This window comes from Diospyros lotus, chromosome 1 (assembly GCF_014633365.1).
Source record: "Diospyros lotus cultivar Yz01 chromosome 1, ASM1463336v1, whole genome shotgun sequence".
Taxonomy (NCBI): Eukaryota; Viridiplantae; Streptophyta; class Magnoliopsida; order Ericales; family Ebenaceae; genus Diospyros; species Diospyros lotus.
The window spans coordinates 42,178,582-42,194,925 of record NC_068338.1 but is presented as its reverse complement, the minus strand read 5'-3'; the positions used below and the strand labels follow the sequence as shown (position 1 = coordinate 42,194,925).

The 16,344-nt window shown below is 34.4% G+C and overlaps 2 protein-coding genes across 4 annotated transcripts; one reads left to right on the top strand and one right to left on the bottom strand.

Annotated features, from left to right (window-relative positions):
• The first annotated feature begins 5,205 nt into the window (after positions 1 to 5,205).
• On the top strand, positions 5,206 to 8,393 carry LOC127806197 (uncharacterized). Its single transcript, XM_052343333.1, has 3 exons — positions 5,206 to 5,575; positions 5,829 to 7,903; positions 8,025 to 8,393. The coding sequence occupies exons 1-3, from the start codon at positions 5,392 to 5,394 to the stop codon at positions 8,100 to 8,102; spliced, it is 2,337 nt and encodes a 778-aa protein (XP_052199293.1). The 5' UTR covers positions 5,206 to 5,391; the 3' UTR covers positions 8,103 to 8,393.
• A 219-nt stretch (positions 8,394 to 8,612) lies between these two features.
• On the bottom strand, positions 8,613 to 15,866 carry LOC127806204 (inositol-tetrakisphosphate 1-kinase 3-like). 3 transcript variants are annotated; one of them, XR_008024366.1, is made up of 11 exons: positions 15,381 to 15,865; positions 13,900 to 13,981; positions 13,611 to 13,643; positions 11,947 to 12,067; positions 11,671 to 11,763; positions 11,261 to 11,380; positions 10,992 to 11,168; positions 10,706 to 10,761; positions 10,509 to 10,593; positions 9,054 to 9,258; positions 8,613 to 8,970 (listed from the first exon to the last, which is right to left on the bottom strand). XR_008024366.1 is itself a non-coding variant. In XM_052343348.1 (11 exons), exons 1-10 carry the CDS (start codon positions 15,557 to 15,559, stop codon positions 9,167 to 9,169), a joined length of 1,038 nt encoding a protein of 345 aa, XP_052199308.1. In that variant the 5' UTR covers positions 15,560 to 15,866; the 3' UTR covers positions 8,613 to 8,970; positions 9,151 to 9,166. The 3 variants fall into 3 exon arrangements, 1 of the variants encoding a protein (XP_052199308.1); XR_008024372.1 differs by having other exon boundaries at positions 11,947 to 12,059; positions 15,381 to 15,523; XM_052343348.1 differs by having other exon boundaries at positions 9,151 to 9,258; positions 15,381 to 15,866.
• Positions 15,867 to 16,344: the final 478 nt, after the last annotated feature.

Genomic DNA, 16,344 nt, shown 5'->3' with positions numbered 1-16,344 from the left:
ATATTTTTTAAAATATTTAAGAAATTAATAAAAATATTTAAAATTTAAAAATAATATATATACTGTATCTTAATTCTATTAAAAAATTGAGTAATACCAACACTTGTCTTTAGTGCAATAAATACATTTTATTTCTACATGATATGTTTATTATGTCCTATTTTTAATTTTTAAATAAATTTATTGATTAATTAAATGTTTCTAGAATACGATACATCATTTATCAACTAATAAAATTATATAAAATTTATAAATATAATATAATAAATACATTTTATTTAAAAAATAAAATATACTTATGATCCAACAATTGCCATTACTCAACCAAAATATGCTTAAAAACGTTGTTATTAAAATCAATATTTTAAGTGAGATCAAATGAGGGTTTATAAAATTAAATCATAAATTTAGATAATCAAATTGTAAGATTTTATAAATAATTAAAAAATTTCTTTAATCTATGTAAATATAATTTTGTAATGATTTATTTTTATAAAAAAATAATTAATATTACTTAATAACATGATTATTTCAACATTATTTATTATCTTGAACGAAATACATGTTATATATTTTAAAATAGTTTCATCTATCAATTTAAAAGATATTAAATGTTATAAATTTCTAAATATTAAGTATATTCATAACACAAATTTTAAATATTAGTTCGTATAGTATAAATTTTCATAAGTCATATGAGTTATAACATAATATATATAAAAATAACATGCAGTGGTAAACTTATGCATTACAAGTAATAATTATAATAAGTGTTTTAACAAACATTCAATTATTTTAAAAAACTAACAATAATTTATTTTCAAATTAAGAAGAGCAACAATAATCAAATTAGTGAAGATAGATGAAGAAAAAACAAATGAAGCTGTAGCGAACAAAAATCACCGAATTAGATCAAGGAATTGTAAAATAATAAACAAGCAAAAAATTACAAAAGAAAAAATAGATGAAATTCTATACCCTTTTAAGTTGAACCATCGACATTGAGCAATTAGAGTTATGAATCGATTCATGTTACAAGGAAATGATAACACTGAGTAGCCAAGCACGAAATTGTCAATTCGTGTTTGTGAATTGACGACGGTTAAGCTAATAGTTTGGGTTTGTGAATCGATTGCAACATCAAGCAATCGAAGTTGCGAATTGACAACAACATTTATGTTATGGGTATTTTCCATACCACTTTCTTATAGGTTTAACTCGACATGGCAGGTCGAGCCAATCTCTTGAAATCCAATAGGCCAAAAATTGAGCTCGTTAAAACAAAGTCACACATCGCTGAAACCCGAGTTCACACTGCGGAACCAAGCAACCTCCTAGTGATGCTTCCAGCTCGCTGGAGGAACCAAGTGAGCTCTCAACGATACTTTCAACTCGTTGTTCTAACTATTTAGTTCGCATAACAACAAATACCGCAGAACAACCAAAGGCAGGGGCCGATCTACTTTATCTGAGGCAAACCAGATCCTTGATAATACGGAACCCACTTCCAGTTTTATGGAATTCATAAAGACACTTTGTTTCCATAACATTATTATTCCATTTATAGATTTTGTAAAAATTATAAGCATCACACACTATAAATAGGGGTAAAAATACTATTGAAATGAGGATGGACAATAATGTTACTCTGTCGAAATAACCAGAGAACAGTTATGGATTAGGTATAATTATGGTTGAATCACATAAAAACTTCTTTATGTGTCTCATTATTGATTTTCATTTGTTGATCATATTTGTTTCTGTGCTCATTTTTTTCTCATTATAAGCTTATGAATCATGTTCGACCAACTCCCAATGTCGATAATTGAACACCGAGCAACCATTCGACAATAAGGAACGATGGAAGGCTGTGACAAAGATGTTTGAGAGAGATAAGGGTTCGTAAACGCATTATAGTTTCAATGCATGAAAACTAAAATAGGTAAAATCGTTGTTTAACTTGAAATTGTATCGATTTTATTAAGTTAAATTGAGATTCATTTTGATTCTACTACAATTTATATTTTAAATGGGCATTGAGTAATTTAGATGTTGTTGACATGTGAAATCATACAAGTTGAATAGGAATTTTGACAATTATGATTAAAAGGGAATGTGATTTTCCCTTTGAAGCACCATGGTATAAAAATTAATTTATTTTTTATTTTAAATAAAGATTCAAATATTAATTTCAATAACTTGAGTTGTCTCTCTTTCTAGTTATTTTATATTCTTAATTGAATAAATATGATATATAAGAAACTTACTTAAATACTGTATTCTAGTTTTAATCTCAATCAATTTCATGTTCAATTAAAATTATGTTAACAATGCAATGATACCCGAGTTATTCTAAGATAACGATTCATAACTATTATCTAACAATAAATCTAATTGTTGGTCCCTTAGGGTATGGTCATTTAAGAGGGGGTGAATTGAGTGATTAATTTTTTTTTCAATTTTAATAAATATTATTGATTAATGACTTTATTGAAAAATATATATTTGATAAATATAGTAAATTATATTTGAAATTAATACTAAATGTAAACCACTAAATATAACAAAAATAAATACAATGAGGCACAGCATAATTTATAATGATTCAGTGTCTTCACACACCTTATCCACTCTCCTAATATCTAACCACTATTAGGGTTCCACTAAATCAAAATCATCAAGGTTTTCACACTAGCTCACATTGAAAACTAGGTATACACCTAGATTACAATTGGTTATAGGCAACCATTACACTCAGATTTTCTCCCTAACTCACATTGGAAACTAGATTCACCTAAATTTTAACGGATCTATAAAACCTATACAATCCTCGATAATAATTTAAATGTTATAAATAATTTATCCACACTTTAACACAAATAAGCAATTAAGAACAAATTATACAAGGTAATAATATTTAAATAAATTTATAACCTTAAATGGAGAAGTTCGGATTTGTCGTAAAATACTTGAAGAACTTTTCTCCTCTTATCTTGTGGCTATTCAATAGATGTGCAATAATATTTCAAGAGTTTTGGATTGTTTGGATATTTTGTTTGAGAGCGTTTGAGAGCTTTCAGGTGTTTTTGATATGCAATTGACGTACTTGGATACTCAAAAATTGAGTTTTGGGGTATTTATAAGCATTTTAGCCACTAAATAAATGATTAATATAAAGTTTAAAATTCAAAAAATGTTTAGGCTTTTTCAAACAATAAGAAAATATGTCTCACATTTAATTCAAAATAAATTTATTTTTTGTATGAAAAATTAAGATTTAAAAATTCAAATATAAGTTTTTGAGACATAAATTATTAAAATAAGAAATATATGTCTAAAAATAATCTCATTTAATTCAAAATAAATTATTTTTTTTACATGAGTAAGAGAAAACATGTTTAAAACCGATTTTTTTTAATTCAAAATAAATTTACATTTTGTATGAGAAAAAGAAAACATATATAAAAGTAATTATAATTTAATTCAAAATAAATATACTTTTTGCATAAGTAATAAAAGTATTTTATCAATAAATAAAAATTAAAAAATGAACTTTTGAGTCATAAATGATCAAAAGGAGAAAACATATCTAAAAACAATTAACCTTTAATTCAAAATAAATTTACTCTTTGTATCTACTTTTAATTTAAAATAAATTTATTTTTTTATATAAGAAAAAAATATATTTATATCATAAAAATATTTTTGTTAATTATCAAAACTCAAATTAATACAAGCAAGTTGGCTCAACACTAATTATAAACAAAATATTATATCTACTAGTCTATACAAATAAGATAATCTCTTATTTAGAATAAACATTAATTCTTTAGTTATAAATTATATTTAGTTTATTGATATATTTACTTTTGCTCCATACTTGATTTAAATATCGAAGTAGCTTTCTTAACTCACTCAAATGCAATCTCATCTTTTCACTTTTTTACAATTTATGAGCACACATCAACATAGATTAAAGTTTCTCACCATTTAAAATATTTATGTTGCGTTCTATTTGTTTTTTAATTTTCAGTTTTGAGTTTTAAATTCATTTTCAGTTTTCTGTTTCGGTCGTCTATTTTAAAAAAATTAAAAACGTGTTTTCTTTATCATTTTGAAAAACTATTTCTCAAAACAGAAAATTAGAAAACGTGTTCTCTTTGAAATTTTGAAAATAATTTTTTAATGATATTTTATTTAATAAATTGGATTATTTAGTAAATTAAAAATATTTAATATTAATATATTATTAAAAAAATATATACATTTTAAAGTTAATGAATTTTATAATATTTTTCATTACAATAATAAAATATAAATAAATAAATATGTTTTGAGTTTAAAGTTTATTTTGAATGAAAACACTCGAAACAACTTTTTGCTGTTTTGAGTTTTCTTTACAATTTTTTTATTTTCAAAAATATATTTTTAAAAACAGTAAAGAGAACGTATTTTTATTATTTTAAAAAATTTAAAATTAAAAATAATTTAAAAATAACAAAAACAACGTGGCCTTAATTTTCCTATAAGCATATTAATAATTGAATTCATTAAGATGGACTCATCACAATGTCACTGATTATCTCCCAATTGTTAAAATAATTGCCAGCACACAATTCACACATTCTACACTAAATCACTCACACTACACTTACGCCCACCCTTATACAAAGATGTGCAAGTATAATTTTTTTAAATATATTCAGAAATTAACTAACTAGTTAGTTTTATTTTTTTTTTCAATTTTAGAACTAGATTAAAATAATTGAGCCCAATTCCCATTGGTCTGACTATTAATTCCAACCCTCAAATCAATGGATCCCAAATATACGAAAATCTCCGAAGTTTTTATGATATCATGTAAAAATCTAAAAATATTGCAAATATATTATTTTTGAAAAAGAAAGGTTTTGGTTTATTAATATTTTATGTTTTTATGATTATTAAAAAACTCAACATTCTACGAAGAAATGCATTTATTTAGCAGGTTTTATTGGACGATTTACCAGATCTCATTCACAGAATTATGAAAGTCAATGAAAAAGAGAAGCACATAATCCAACGGCCACAAGCCGTATAGCAAATCGTTGGATATTTGCCCGTTACATAATCCAACGGCTCCATATCACTTTTCCCGACCTTTAGTGATGACATTAAATCTTTTTCACCAACGGTCAAAAAACCTTCTGTTTAAACTTCAGATCCTGCGATCGCTTCCGGCAACTAGCCGTTACCATCTTCGAGAGAGAGAAAGAAAAGAGAGAGAGGATATCAGAGGACGATTCTCTCTATCTCTGCGTCAGATCATTTCCATTCAAGCAGCATCTTCCAATCAAAGCTTCCTAATTTTCGCTCCAGATTTGCTTACGGAAGAGATTTTCTCTTTTGTAGATGGCAGCTTCTGCAAACAGATCCCCTTCCCCGATTTCAGCAAGGCCGAATCCCAACCCTAGAGCCTCAGAAACCAATTCTCCCATGAGAAGAAGTTTCAGCGGCAATCCGTTTGCGAGGCCTTCGATTCTCACAAATCACCAGAAGAGCTGCGTTCCTGCTACTCCCGCCAACAGTCCTGCAGGTACCTTGTAATTCTTGTTTTCTCGGACGATTTCTGAAATCAATCTGCCTTGAGCCCTGTCTTAGGGTTCTGTTTGATTCATCATTAGAACCAGATTAAATTTGAATTAGGGTTCTTTCCTTCGATTTCTATACAACTCTTCCAAATAAATTGCCCTGTTTCACGACCATATAATTCATTTAAAAGTAATACAAAAATCCACTGTGTTGAATATCGTGCTTCTTATAGCAATCCTTGTGTGGCTGAATTGCAGATGTTGCGAGGAGACACTCCAAAGGCAAGGAGGGAGGGGTTTCTTCTTGGCCATACCAAGAAAAGGAAAACGAATACGATCAGAATCTGAAGCCAGAGAAAGTCCGGTCACCGGCTGTTGCAAAGGGGACGAAGAACTTCATGACTCCCACAATCTCTGCCGCATCCAAGATCAATGCATCTCCAAGAAAGAAGGTCTTGGCAGAGCGGAATGAGCAGGTCCGGACTTCTGTCTCGTTCTCTGAAGGGGGAAAGAGCCCCTTTGGTTCCATGAATCTTTCTGATGTTACAGAGGATACTGATCCAAAATCCAAGATGGGTTCCAATCAAAACAAGGCCGAGGATTCAAATGAATCAGTGATCACAAATTCTGACGACGTAGAGGAGGTTCTTGAGGCTACTCCTGTGGTTTCCAAAGCTTCAAAGAATTATCCAATCATCAATTCTGAGGTAGCTCTGGATTCCCAGAATGCCTTGGAGCCATTATCAGATATAAAGCCTAATTGCAGTAGTGAGGCTGCTAGCTGCAAGAACAAACCGTCTGGTGCATTGATTTCGACTGTTATAGCAGCTCTTGATGCAGACCCTTCTCTTCCACCTTATGATCCCAAAACTAATTATCTTTCGCCGAGGCCTCAGTTCCTCCATTACAAACCGAACCCGCGAATTGAAGCTTATTTTCACAAGGAAATGGATAATGGGGAAGTTAAGAAGCTAGAAGACGGCTTTTTGTCTGAAAGCTTTTCAGACACTGAAGTTACAGAAGAAACCGAGTCTGAGAAATCGAAGAAAGAATCTGCCAATGCTTCTTCAGATGAGGATGTCAGTGAAGACGTGAAGCCCGGGGTCTGTGAGGAGACTGTTGAAGTAGAGATGGCCAGACCACAGTTCTTTACAAGATCAAAGTCGATTGCTTTACTTCTCGTCCTCTTGGTTGCTTGTTTATCAGCCTCGGTGACTAATTCTCCTGCCCTCGATTCATCATTTTACAAAGATTTAAACATTTCTAAGTTCTCTGACCCATCTGAAATAGCTGACGTGGCCAAATCCAGCTTTGATGCCTTTGCTAGACATTTCAAGCAGTGGTCAACCAACTCTATAGGTTACCTTGGCAAACAATTTGGCATTTCAGACGAAGTAGATAGATTAGAACAGATACAATTCGCCAACCTGACGTCTTGGCTAGAGAATCCTTTTGTTGATGGTTACTTTGAAGTTGATCACATCGAGGAGCCACTAGGAGAAATACATGAGCAAGATGAGTTGGAATCTGCAGAAGATGTGGAAGCTGGTGAAAATGAGGAAGGGGCAATAGCACAGGACATAGGAGAAGCTGAGGCTCTTGAACCTGATAGTTTGGAACCAGTTCAGGATCAAGAGCAAAGTGACAATCAAGAAAGTGACATTGGTTTTGAGGACCAATCAGCTCCAAATACAGTGGCTTCTGAGTTCAAGCAAGAAGTAGTTGAGCTTCTTGAACTCAACCCTGAAGAAGTGGTTGAAACAAGGGAAATCCAAGCGAGCGATGACCTCTCCGGTGCCGACCGCGGTAGTTCCTTGGAAATGGAGTCTTCATCTGGGGATGTCCAGATTTCCAGAACAATGGACTCTTCTCTCAGTCGGTCAGACAACAGCTTCTTGGCCCAATATACGCAGGCAATATCTGTGCTTGCTGTGGCTCTACTGGCGGCAACAGGGCTAATCTGCTTGAAACAAAGGGAAAGGTCTGGGCCAAACACTGCTGCAGCTCTGGATGATCCACTTATAGCTAAGAACCCAATGATTTCGAGCACCAAGCAAATAATTGAGGACAGGCCATCCTTGCAGACTTGGGCTCCGGAGGGCGACGTGATGGGGGAGTCATGTCCCTCTGAAATGAGCAGCTTCCAGAAGAACTCATCATCATACAGCAGCAAGAGAGCAGTGGTGGGAGCAAGTGAGGCTCAGAGCCAGGAGAGGAAACAGGGGAGGAGGAGCTCCAAAAGGGAGTCATTGGCTTCTTCATCAGAGTACTCTATGGAAGGTTCGCCTTCTTATGGAAGTTTCACCACATATGAGAAGATACCCAGCAAGCATGTAAAGCACTCTTTCCTTTGTTTTATCTCCAATTCTTTTCATCTTTATTTTTTTTTTTAATTTTTTTGGTGATAATGAATGGATGGATTCTAAAACTTTGTGATGTTTGTGAATTTTGTAGGGGGGATCGGGGGAGGAGGAAATAATCACTCCGGTGAGGCGATCGAGCAGGATTAAGAAGCAAGTCACTTCTCCGTGACAAAGCTGCAGGGAAGCCGCCAATCTTCTTCTGCCTTGGACTTGTGGTGCTGCATAGCCGTGCAGTTGTGAAATGGAACGTCGTAATTTGTAATTGGGGCACCCCCTAGTTAGGTTGTTGAAAGGTTACTTACCTCTTCTAGCCCTGTTTATCTTGTTTCTCTTTGTTTTAGGTTCAACTAAATTTCTTCGAAGGTGATTGCTGATGCTCGCAACGGTTTTATGATTTAACATTATATATTGGAGCCACCTTTGAGTGAATCAAACCCCCCCCAGGGTTTCAGTTTTCCTTACTCGGCAGCACTTCTCTTCTTCCCTTTTCCCAGCAAAACGATGCTTGTTTCAGCCACAAATTTCAATAACACAAACTTGTTGGCTATATAAGAAATTAATATGCCTAACATGCTTATAATATATATATAACAAATAATGAATATTCTCAATCGAAACCGCATATTGTAAGCATAGGCTTTCTCGTCTTGTAGAAATGAGTTAGAAATGCCATGCAATATCTGAACAACCTGAATTCTTTATACGGATTCAACAATTGTCTAAGTCAGCAGAAAGACTCAACATTTGATCAAAGAAGAGCCGATATCTGAATAGCCGTTGCCCAAGCAAGACAGACACATTGATATCATACACGCCAGCACCAAAATAGCAATTTATAGTCAGATTTCTTGAAAACACTAGTTAAAAACGATCAATCAGCCTTTGTTTGTGCGGGCGTTACTAAAGTTGCACAACAACAAAAAACCCCCAGTAAAAGAGACCATGTTCATCCCTCTTCCAGTTGCCCGGTCAACACCCCGGGAAGACAAGAGGCAATCAAATCATATCTATGCACAACATAAATTTGCCCATTTTGCCTGGAAACAAGTACCAAAAATATGGGTTAATGATACAACAAATCTTTGCAAATTATATAGGCTAAGGTGAAAGACATTCATACCAGTCAGAAAAATAGAAACCAAAATCAAGATCTTTCCCCAATTTCTCAAGCAGTTAAAACCTGCAAGAAAATAATGATATGCAATGCATATACATACAAGTATACAACCCCGGTCAAGTAGCAGGCCACTTTGTGTATTTGCTCCTCGCGAGGCTTAGAAGAAACTCTGTAAATATATGCTCGTATTCTGGCATCTTCCCATATCCTGCAATGGTTTGTTTAGAGAGTCTCTCTGTTAACCAGGAGGTAGCATTTGATGGGATTCACTAATTTATACTGCAAGACATTAAGCATCTATCTTCAAAAAGGACTACCCACAGGTCCACAAATTTCACAATTGCTTGATGCTTTTAATTTGTCAAGATCATATAAACAGGAATGCAACTTAATTGTGGCATCCTAGGGGATCAGATAGAAATCATGTGTCAAAGCTGCATCAAAATGTCTGTCCTGGCTTCTTCACATACAAATCAAACGGAAGTCAACAACTGATTGGAGAAAAATCTTAAAAAGTTTTTTGCACAAGAAAGGAATTAAATCTAGGATCCAAGGTTTCAGCACCTCTATCTTGCCATTGAGGCCAAGGTTTTATTGACTTAATTTTTATTTTTTTACATTATTGATTCTATTTTATTTTATTTTAGACAAAATAAGCCTTAATTTTTATTTCTTTAAAATTACTTATTCTATTTTATTTTTTTGTAAACAAAATTTACCAAACATGTAGACACCCGTCTTTTGGAATAAATTAAAATATAAATTAAATGAATTGAGTCAACACCAGCCTTCCGGTGATTAAATAGTTATTTGATAGCCTACAATTATGAATTGATCTTCCATATCTAACAACTTTTTACTTTTTAATTTCTGTATTTTACATGAAACGCAAAAATTCCTTGTATTTTGGAATAAATTAAAATATACTTATTTATTAAATTTTACATGCATGTTTCACGCACTAATCTCACTTGAAAATATTTTAACTAAGACAGAAGCGCTGGAAACCTAGAGGCCGGAGTTCAGTGCACGGAATATGCTGTTTAACGACATGCATGTTTAATGCACTAATCTAACTTAAAGGGAAAAGGCAGTGTACAAACATGAGCACCCCCCGTGTGGTGCCACAAAACAAAGAGCCTCATGCACTGGGGGCGTCCTTTTTGTCTACTAACTTCTCTCTCAATGGACTTCGAAATAGAATAATAATTTCAGAACTTCCAAAGGCAGTCAGTACGCAGGAAAAAAGCAGGTGGCAGAGACATCTCATGAAAATATTGACAATTACCTTCACAAACACACCCTAAACTTTACCATAAACTTTTGCATTCCCAAGAATGATATCTGAGTTTTCCATGTGCCCATGCCCCACATCAGAAGAAAGAGAGAGAGAACAGATAATAGTATATTTTATTAAGCTCAATAGTACGCATCAAAAGGGAACAGGTTTTGACTTGCCAGGGAAGTAGTTGATATCAATAACATAATATAGATCTCTGGTTCCAATCTCTCGGATGATATCTATGTTAAACAAGTGGAGACCCTGAAAAACACAGCAACAAACAGTTAACAATTGGCCAAGTAAGACCATGCAATAAGTAACATGCTTCCCTTACAGTTAAACTGAACTAACGTAAATAACACCAGAAAATTACCAATCGACAGCGAAGCTCCTTTGCAAGCCTCTCAAGCAAAGGGGTAGGAGGAAGTTCTGCCAAAAAAAACTAAATGCATTTAGACAAAATCCACAAACCCAAGAAACATCTATTGTGCAGTTATTCGCATGCAAGAAGTTAAGCATACAAAATTCTCTAGCTGTCCTATGCAGTGCAGTGGTACTTGCAGTCAAAGGTATCCAACTATTCTAAAAGCCAGTTTTTAGGGCGCAAATTTACCAAAAAAATAATAATAATAATTGAGAGAGAAGCTCAGAAACCAAACCTGCTACAGCAGGATCCAGATCAGCATCATCTGCAGAAGCTGCAGCACAGGAAACCCGTGGGAAACGGAATACGCCAACTACTTTTGACAAGTCAGGTTTACTGACATCAGGTAGAGAGAAACGCCTGACAACCTTTATAGTTTCCCCAATAATATAGACCTTAAACAGAACACCACCTACAAGCAAGTACACGAGGAGTTTCTCATTAGGAAGATATTATTTTTGGATACGGAGGAAAAAGGTGATCACAGTATGCAACAAAATATACCATGATTGATGAACTCCTGTACGACCAAAGGAGGTTCAAGTTTTGAGAGGGAGATTTCATCATAAGCAAGAAATAATTCATGTGACTTTGCACTTCCATCTGCAATCAGTGGTTTCACCACTAAAAGGATAAAAGCCAGAAGAAGAATTAACAATCTTCAGTTCATAAGGGTCATATAAGAAACAAGACATCCGTTAACACCAAATTTATCTAACTGTTCCAATAGCCCCAAAATGGTGATCAGCAATCAGAATGAGTTTACTTAGGTATTATGGTGGTGCAGACATTAGCCCCAGTGACACTGACGGCCCAATAGGGCTACTACCCTGTAAACTAAATTCCAGGTAGATCAAAATTTAAACCTGCAGCTTTAGACAGTAAGGAACAAGTGCAGCACTATGAAAACATACCCAGAGGTAGTCTGAATCCAGCCCTAGTAACTTCATCAGGTATGGATAGTGGATCTTCTGTTATAACCAGTTGCTTTGGGACATCAATTTTTCCTACAAAAATAGTTGATAAACACTAGGAAACAGGCCATTGAAACATAATCTTAGCTTGAGTCCTTGAAATTCAATTTCGAGCAACAAACATGTCCACACACAAGCTAGTATATATATGAGAATTATACAAAATACAGGTATCTTAAAAGTAGGTATAAGATTAATAAACAGTATGGAAACTACCATGGCACTCAGGCAAGTCCAGCGCAACCACATTCTCAAGCATGGACTGACGGTTGCGAACATGTTGTATGGAATATGGAGGATCAAGAACAGTAACTTCAGGATATTTTAATCTGTAATCCTTCATGGAAAAGGAAAAAAGAAAAATAAGCGAAGAGAGAACAAATGCCTGATATCAAGCATGTATAGTTTCTAATCAGATCAGTTGTAACATATAATAATTTGTAAGTAGGTTGAGTATCAAAAAACATGTATGGTATTTCAACAGGAAACTACTAAAATTCCTACATAATTATGCAACAGCAAGTGCTTCTCAAAGGCTCCTGCCGAAAAATAGAGCTTCTCTAAGAATGCAAAGTGTGAATCAATTTTGAATTTTTAGCAAAGAATTTCAAACAAACAAGTTAATAAGCAGTATACTCTGCCAAGAACAATCAGAGTCTGGTATAAAAAAAGATTTGAACAGCTACAGAACACATTAAGACACCAAATTAAGACTGCAACATGCAGTAAAAAATGAAATTGTATGATTCTGTCTTAACACGAGCCTGGTCATGATACCACACATTGGGATGGACAAATAAAAATGCTTGGCTTCAGAACCTAATGAAGCAGGGATTTAGAAGAAGATAAAGCTGTTTCTCTACATCATCTTTCTTCAGAGTGGAAATCATCGAGCACAGAAAATGATGGGCAGTAAGGTAAAACTGTCAACCCTTCATCACAGAAAAATTGACAATGTTAGCTGTGAACTTTGGCCTGCTCATATTGAAGTTTGCAACCCTTTTTACTTGATCAACAGTAACAATGATTGCAAACAACTAAGCTTTGTATCATCTCCATCTTTCTGTTATTTAAAAACTGATGTTGGCAGTTAAAAAACCACTTCATGTGTCTTCAGGAAGAATTAATGTCTGGCAGCTAGTGCATTAAATGAAACTTTGTTTAGGAAACTATAAAGAATAAACAATCCCAAAACCTTCCATAAATTCCATTGGTAATAGCAATTCAAGGCGGTTCAGAAAGTGTTACAAATATTAGTGCCTTGTAGTTAGTCAAAAACATCCGTTAAATCCCAGAAGGGTAATATAAGCACATACTAACTTTTTTGACAGACTGTTCACACAAATCACACCTACACTTCATAAAACATTCCATAGGTTATCTTATCATAACTACACACCAGAAAACCGTAGTAGTGAGCTGGAAGACATGAATAATAGTGAAAAGAACCCATGAAATGACTCAACCTGGAGCTCAACTTAGAATCCTAAGAAACTAAGTGAGCATTTACTAAAGAAAAGAAAAAATTCCCTAAAATTAATTAATACTTAAAAAGGGCATAGAGAAGAAACCAGATTTGGTGCAATCATAAGTAAGAGTGATTAAACAAAAAAAAATCAATTATTTAATTTATTGAGAGACCAAGTTGATAAAGCATATTGATGGAGACAACAAGGATTCTGCCAACTGTGTTAGATAAGAATGAGTTTTCCACATTAGGATATCTGATTGTTTAACTAGTGGCCATCAGTTGACATCTCATCTGACATGAAAAGATAGACCAATGTGTCCCACTATTGGCATCAAATAACGAATTCCAAAAGACACCATACAACTAAGAGATAGACTATGAGGAGGATCACAAGTTTGGAGCAACGGACCTCAACAACCTGGCACCAGTCCTTCCCTGACAACTGAAAGGACACAATAAAACTTGTCAAATGTCTAATGGAACAAAAGATTTACAACAAAGCATATACATAAGGAACTTGTGTTGTGATCCGAAAACCATGAGAAAAAACTATATTCCAGACCCACGTCAACAAAAGAAGAGAAGGGAAGAGAGGGACCAAAGACAAATGCAGCAACACCACTCTCTTTTTTTTTTAAGAAAAGCTAGGTTGTTAAAAATTCAGATCCAGGACGTTTCAAGAAGAAATCAATACCAACCTTATGCAAGACAACATCAAAAGGACCTTGATCTGACAGTGGCCTATTTCGATCAATGGCAACAAATAATATTCCTTTATTTCTGCATCGAGGTACGATAATACATAGTTAGAGAATAACTATGAAACTTATGAGTAACCCAGTAGTTGCATACAAAATTATTATTGTTACTACAGACGTGTAAACACACAATAAATGAACTATAATTACTGTAGACTGGATTTTAGTTATGAAATATTAACAAAATGAAACTGCTAACAAAGCAATTCTGTCACATGATATACAAACTAAAATGTCTGGTTAAATTTTCAAGCTGATTTATTTAATGTTCATTTTGATTTATTGTCCCTGAAAATCTATACATTTACTCGCATAAGGAGGGCGCCAACTCCGGGAAGGGAAAAAAAGGGGAAGTCTTCAAGAACCATGGTTTGAACTGCAAGCCTGCCCATCATTGCAGCGGTAACGTATAATTTCCCCAAAAAATACCCCAGGAAACAGATATCAGATAAAGTTTGAGGAGCACGTGAGAAAAGATTCTCTTCCTTTTTCTTTCCCCTTCTTTTGGGTGGATTAAGTAGAATGATGGGTAAACAGATACAAGTTAAGTCAGCATGGGCAGCTCTGGCGCTATAGGTTTAGCTGACAGAAGAAAATATGGGAAATTGACTTTCAATATCGCTGTATACTTGTCTGAATGGTATAAAAGATGGAATATTCCCATTAAACAACTGGAAGAAAACACCCAAGATTCCAGATGCCAAGATGTGATACTGGGGAAATAAGTCAAACAAACAGTTGCCCACATCAAATTGCAAATATGTAATCACTATGGATAAGGACGTCAAATCCCCTCCAACTGTACAATCCACTATTACAAACAAATAGCACATAAATAGTAGGAACTCACAGGGAATATACTCGCACCACACGGTCCACACCCAGTACATGAATAACAAGAAACTAAAAGGATTTCCGCACACAAAAATAGATTTATAAGATTGCCTATAGCTATAAATTCAGAAATTGGGGAAGAAATGATAGATGCACAGAAATGTGAAAACTCTGGCTGTTCCCTTTCTTAATGCGAAGAAAAAAATTAAACCTCGGATAAAAAATATTGGCAGACCCAAATCGGAAGTAAAACTCATCTGGAAGAGAGAGAAGGGAAAATATCATCTCCCTTCCCTCTTTGTTTGGAAGCTAGAGTCAAGTTCTTTCTGAATTTTCCTTTTACCTTCTCTTCTTTGTCCAACGGCACATCTACATAATACTTTCTTTCCTTTTTCTTAATTTGTATAATTGAAAATAACGCTTTTTTTTCCAACTTAAACATATATCTTTTCTTCGATGAAGATTCTAAAGATATGTTATTATAGAACTTGCGATTCCCCATGTAAAAACACACACACATGTTTGCAATTGTAGTTATACACGCACGCGCATAAGCATAATTCAGTGTCTATGAAGCACATACATACCGAGCCAAGGCCACAAGTTTGGGCTGTAAGAAGCTGGTCTTCTTCTTGGAGGTGAGAGCGTAACCGACCACGAGTTTATGCGGCAGTGTTCGAAAGCCAACACCGACCGAAAGCGCAAGCGAGTCGATTTCGGCTTCTCTCCGCTCGTCATCCTCATCAATCTCTCCGTTCAACCTCATATCCACAAAACCCCTAATTCACAGATCAGGCTAGGGTTTTCCTCGCAACTCGACCGCTTATCTTCTTTCGGGCCGACGAAACAATGTTCAGCTTCACAAAACAGCTTCGATCGTGGCGCATCCTCTACCTGCAGTTTCTTTCTCTCTCTCTCTCTCTCCGTCTCGGCCTCGGAGTTGGAGGCGGAGAAACGGAGGAAAGGAAGAAAAGGCTTTTACAGAGCAGCGGCGACGGCGACAGCGACGAGTAGATAGATAGGACTGAGAGCGCGCAGGCGAATGATATTGCTTGCACCACCGAGTAAATAAACATGTGCAGACGAAGAGAAGACTTGTCAGCTTGGTTTTGTGCTTGGCGCTTTTCCTACTTTACCCCTGCTGCCTGGCCTTATTCACAGGTTCGGGTTCGGGTTGCCCCCCCGGATAATTACAATAATATATTATAATAATATTAGTATTGCTATATTTGCCTATTGCTTGCATCACTCCTCCACTATGTTATCTAATAATTTAAGAATGAATAAGTTAATATTAGTTCATAAGTGTCCATAACTTGGCCTCACCCTGCTGTATGTTCACTCCAACACAAAAGCTAAGGGGGAGGTAGTCGTAGAAACAAATTATAAGAAAGAGAAATAATAAAATAGAAGGTAAATTACACTTAAATTTGAACATGATTATTTAACAAACAAACAATTCTTGTGATTTAGTCTTAGTACTTTAGGGTTAAGCAATTATTTTTTTTTAAAAAAAAAATTACTTCAAAAACAGTGACTGTAACCAAAATA

Coding starts and splice junctions, on each gene's coding strand:
- LOC127806197 (XM_052343333.1), top strand. CDS start 5,392: ATGGCAGCTTCTGCAAACAGATCCCCTTCCCCGATTTCAGCAAGGCCG. Junction 5,576..5,828: donor TCCCGCCAACAGTCCTGCAG/GTACCTTGTAAT, acceptor GCTGAATTGCAG/ATGTTGCGAGGAGACACTCC. Junction 7,904..8,024: donor AGAAGATACCCAGCAAGCAT/GTAAAGCACTCT, acceptor TGAATTTTGTAG/GGGGGATCGGGGGAGGAGGA.
- LOC127806204 (XM_052343348.1), bottom strand. CDS start 15,559: ATGAGGTTGAACGGAGAGATTGATGAGGATGACGAGCGGAGAGAAGCC. Junction 12,068..13,610: donor ACTGGTGCCAGGTTGTTGAG/GTCCGTTGCTCC, acceptor TTTTCCATGAAG/GATTACAGATTAAAATATCC. Junction 10,762..10,991: donor TCTGGATCCTGCTGTAGCAG/GTTTGGTTTCTG, acceptor TTTTTTTGGCAG/AACTTCCTCCTACCCCTTTG.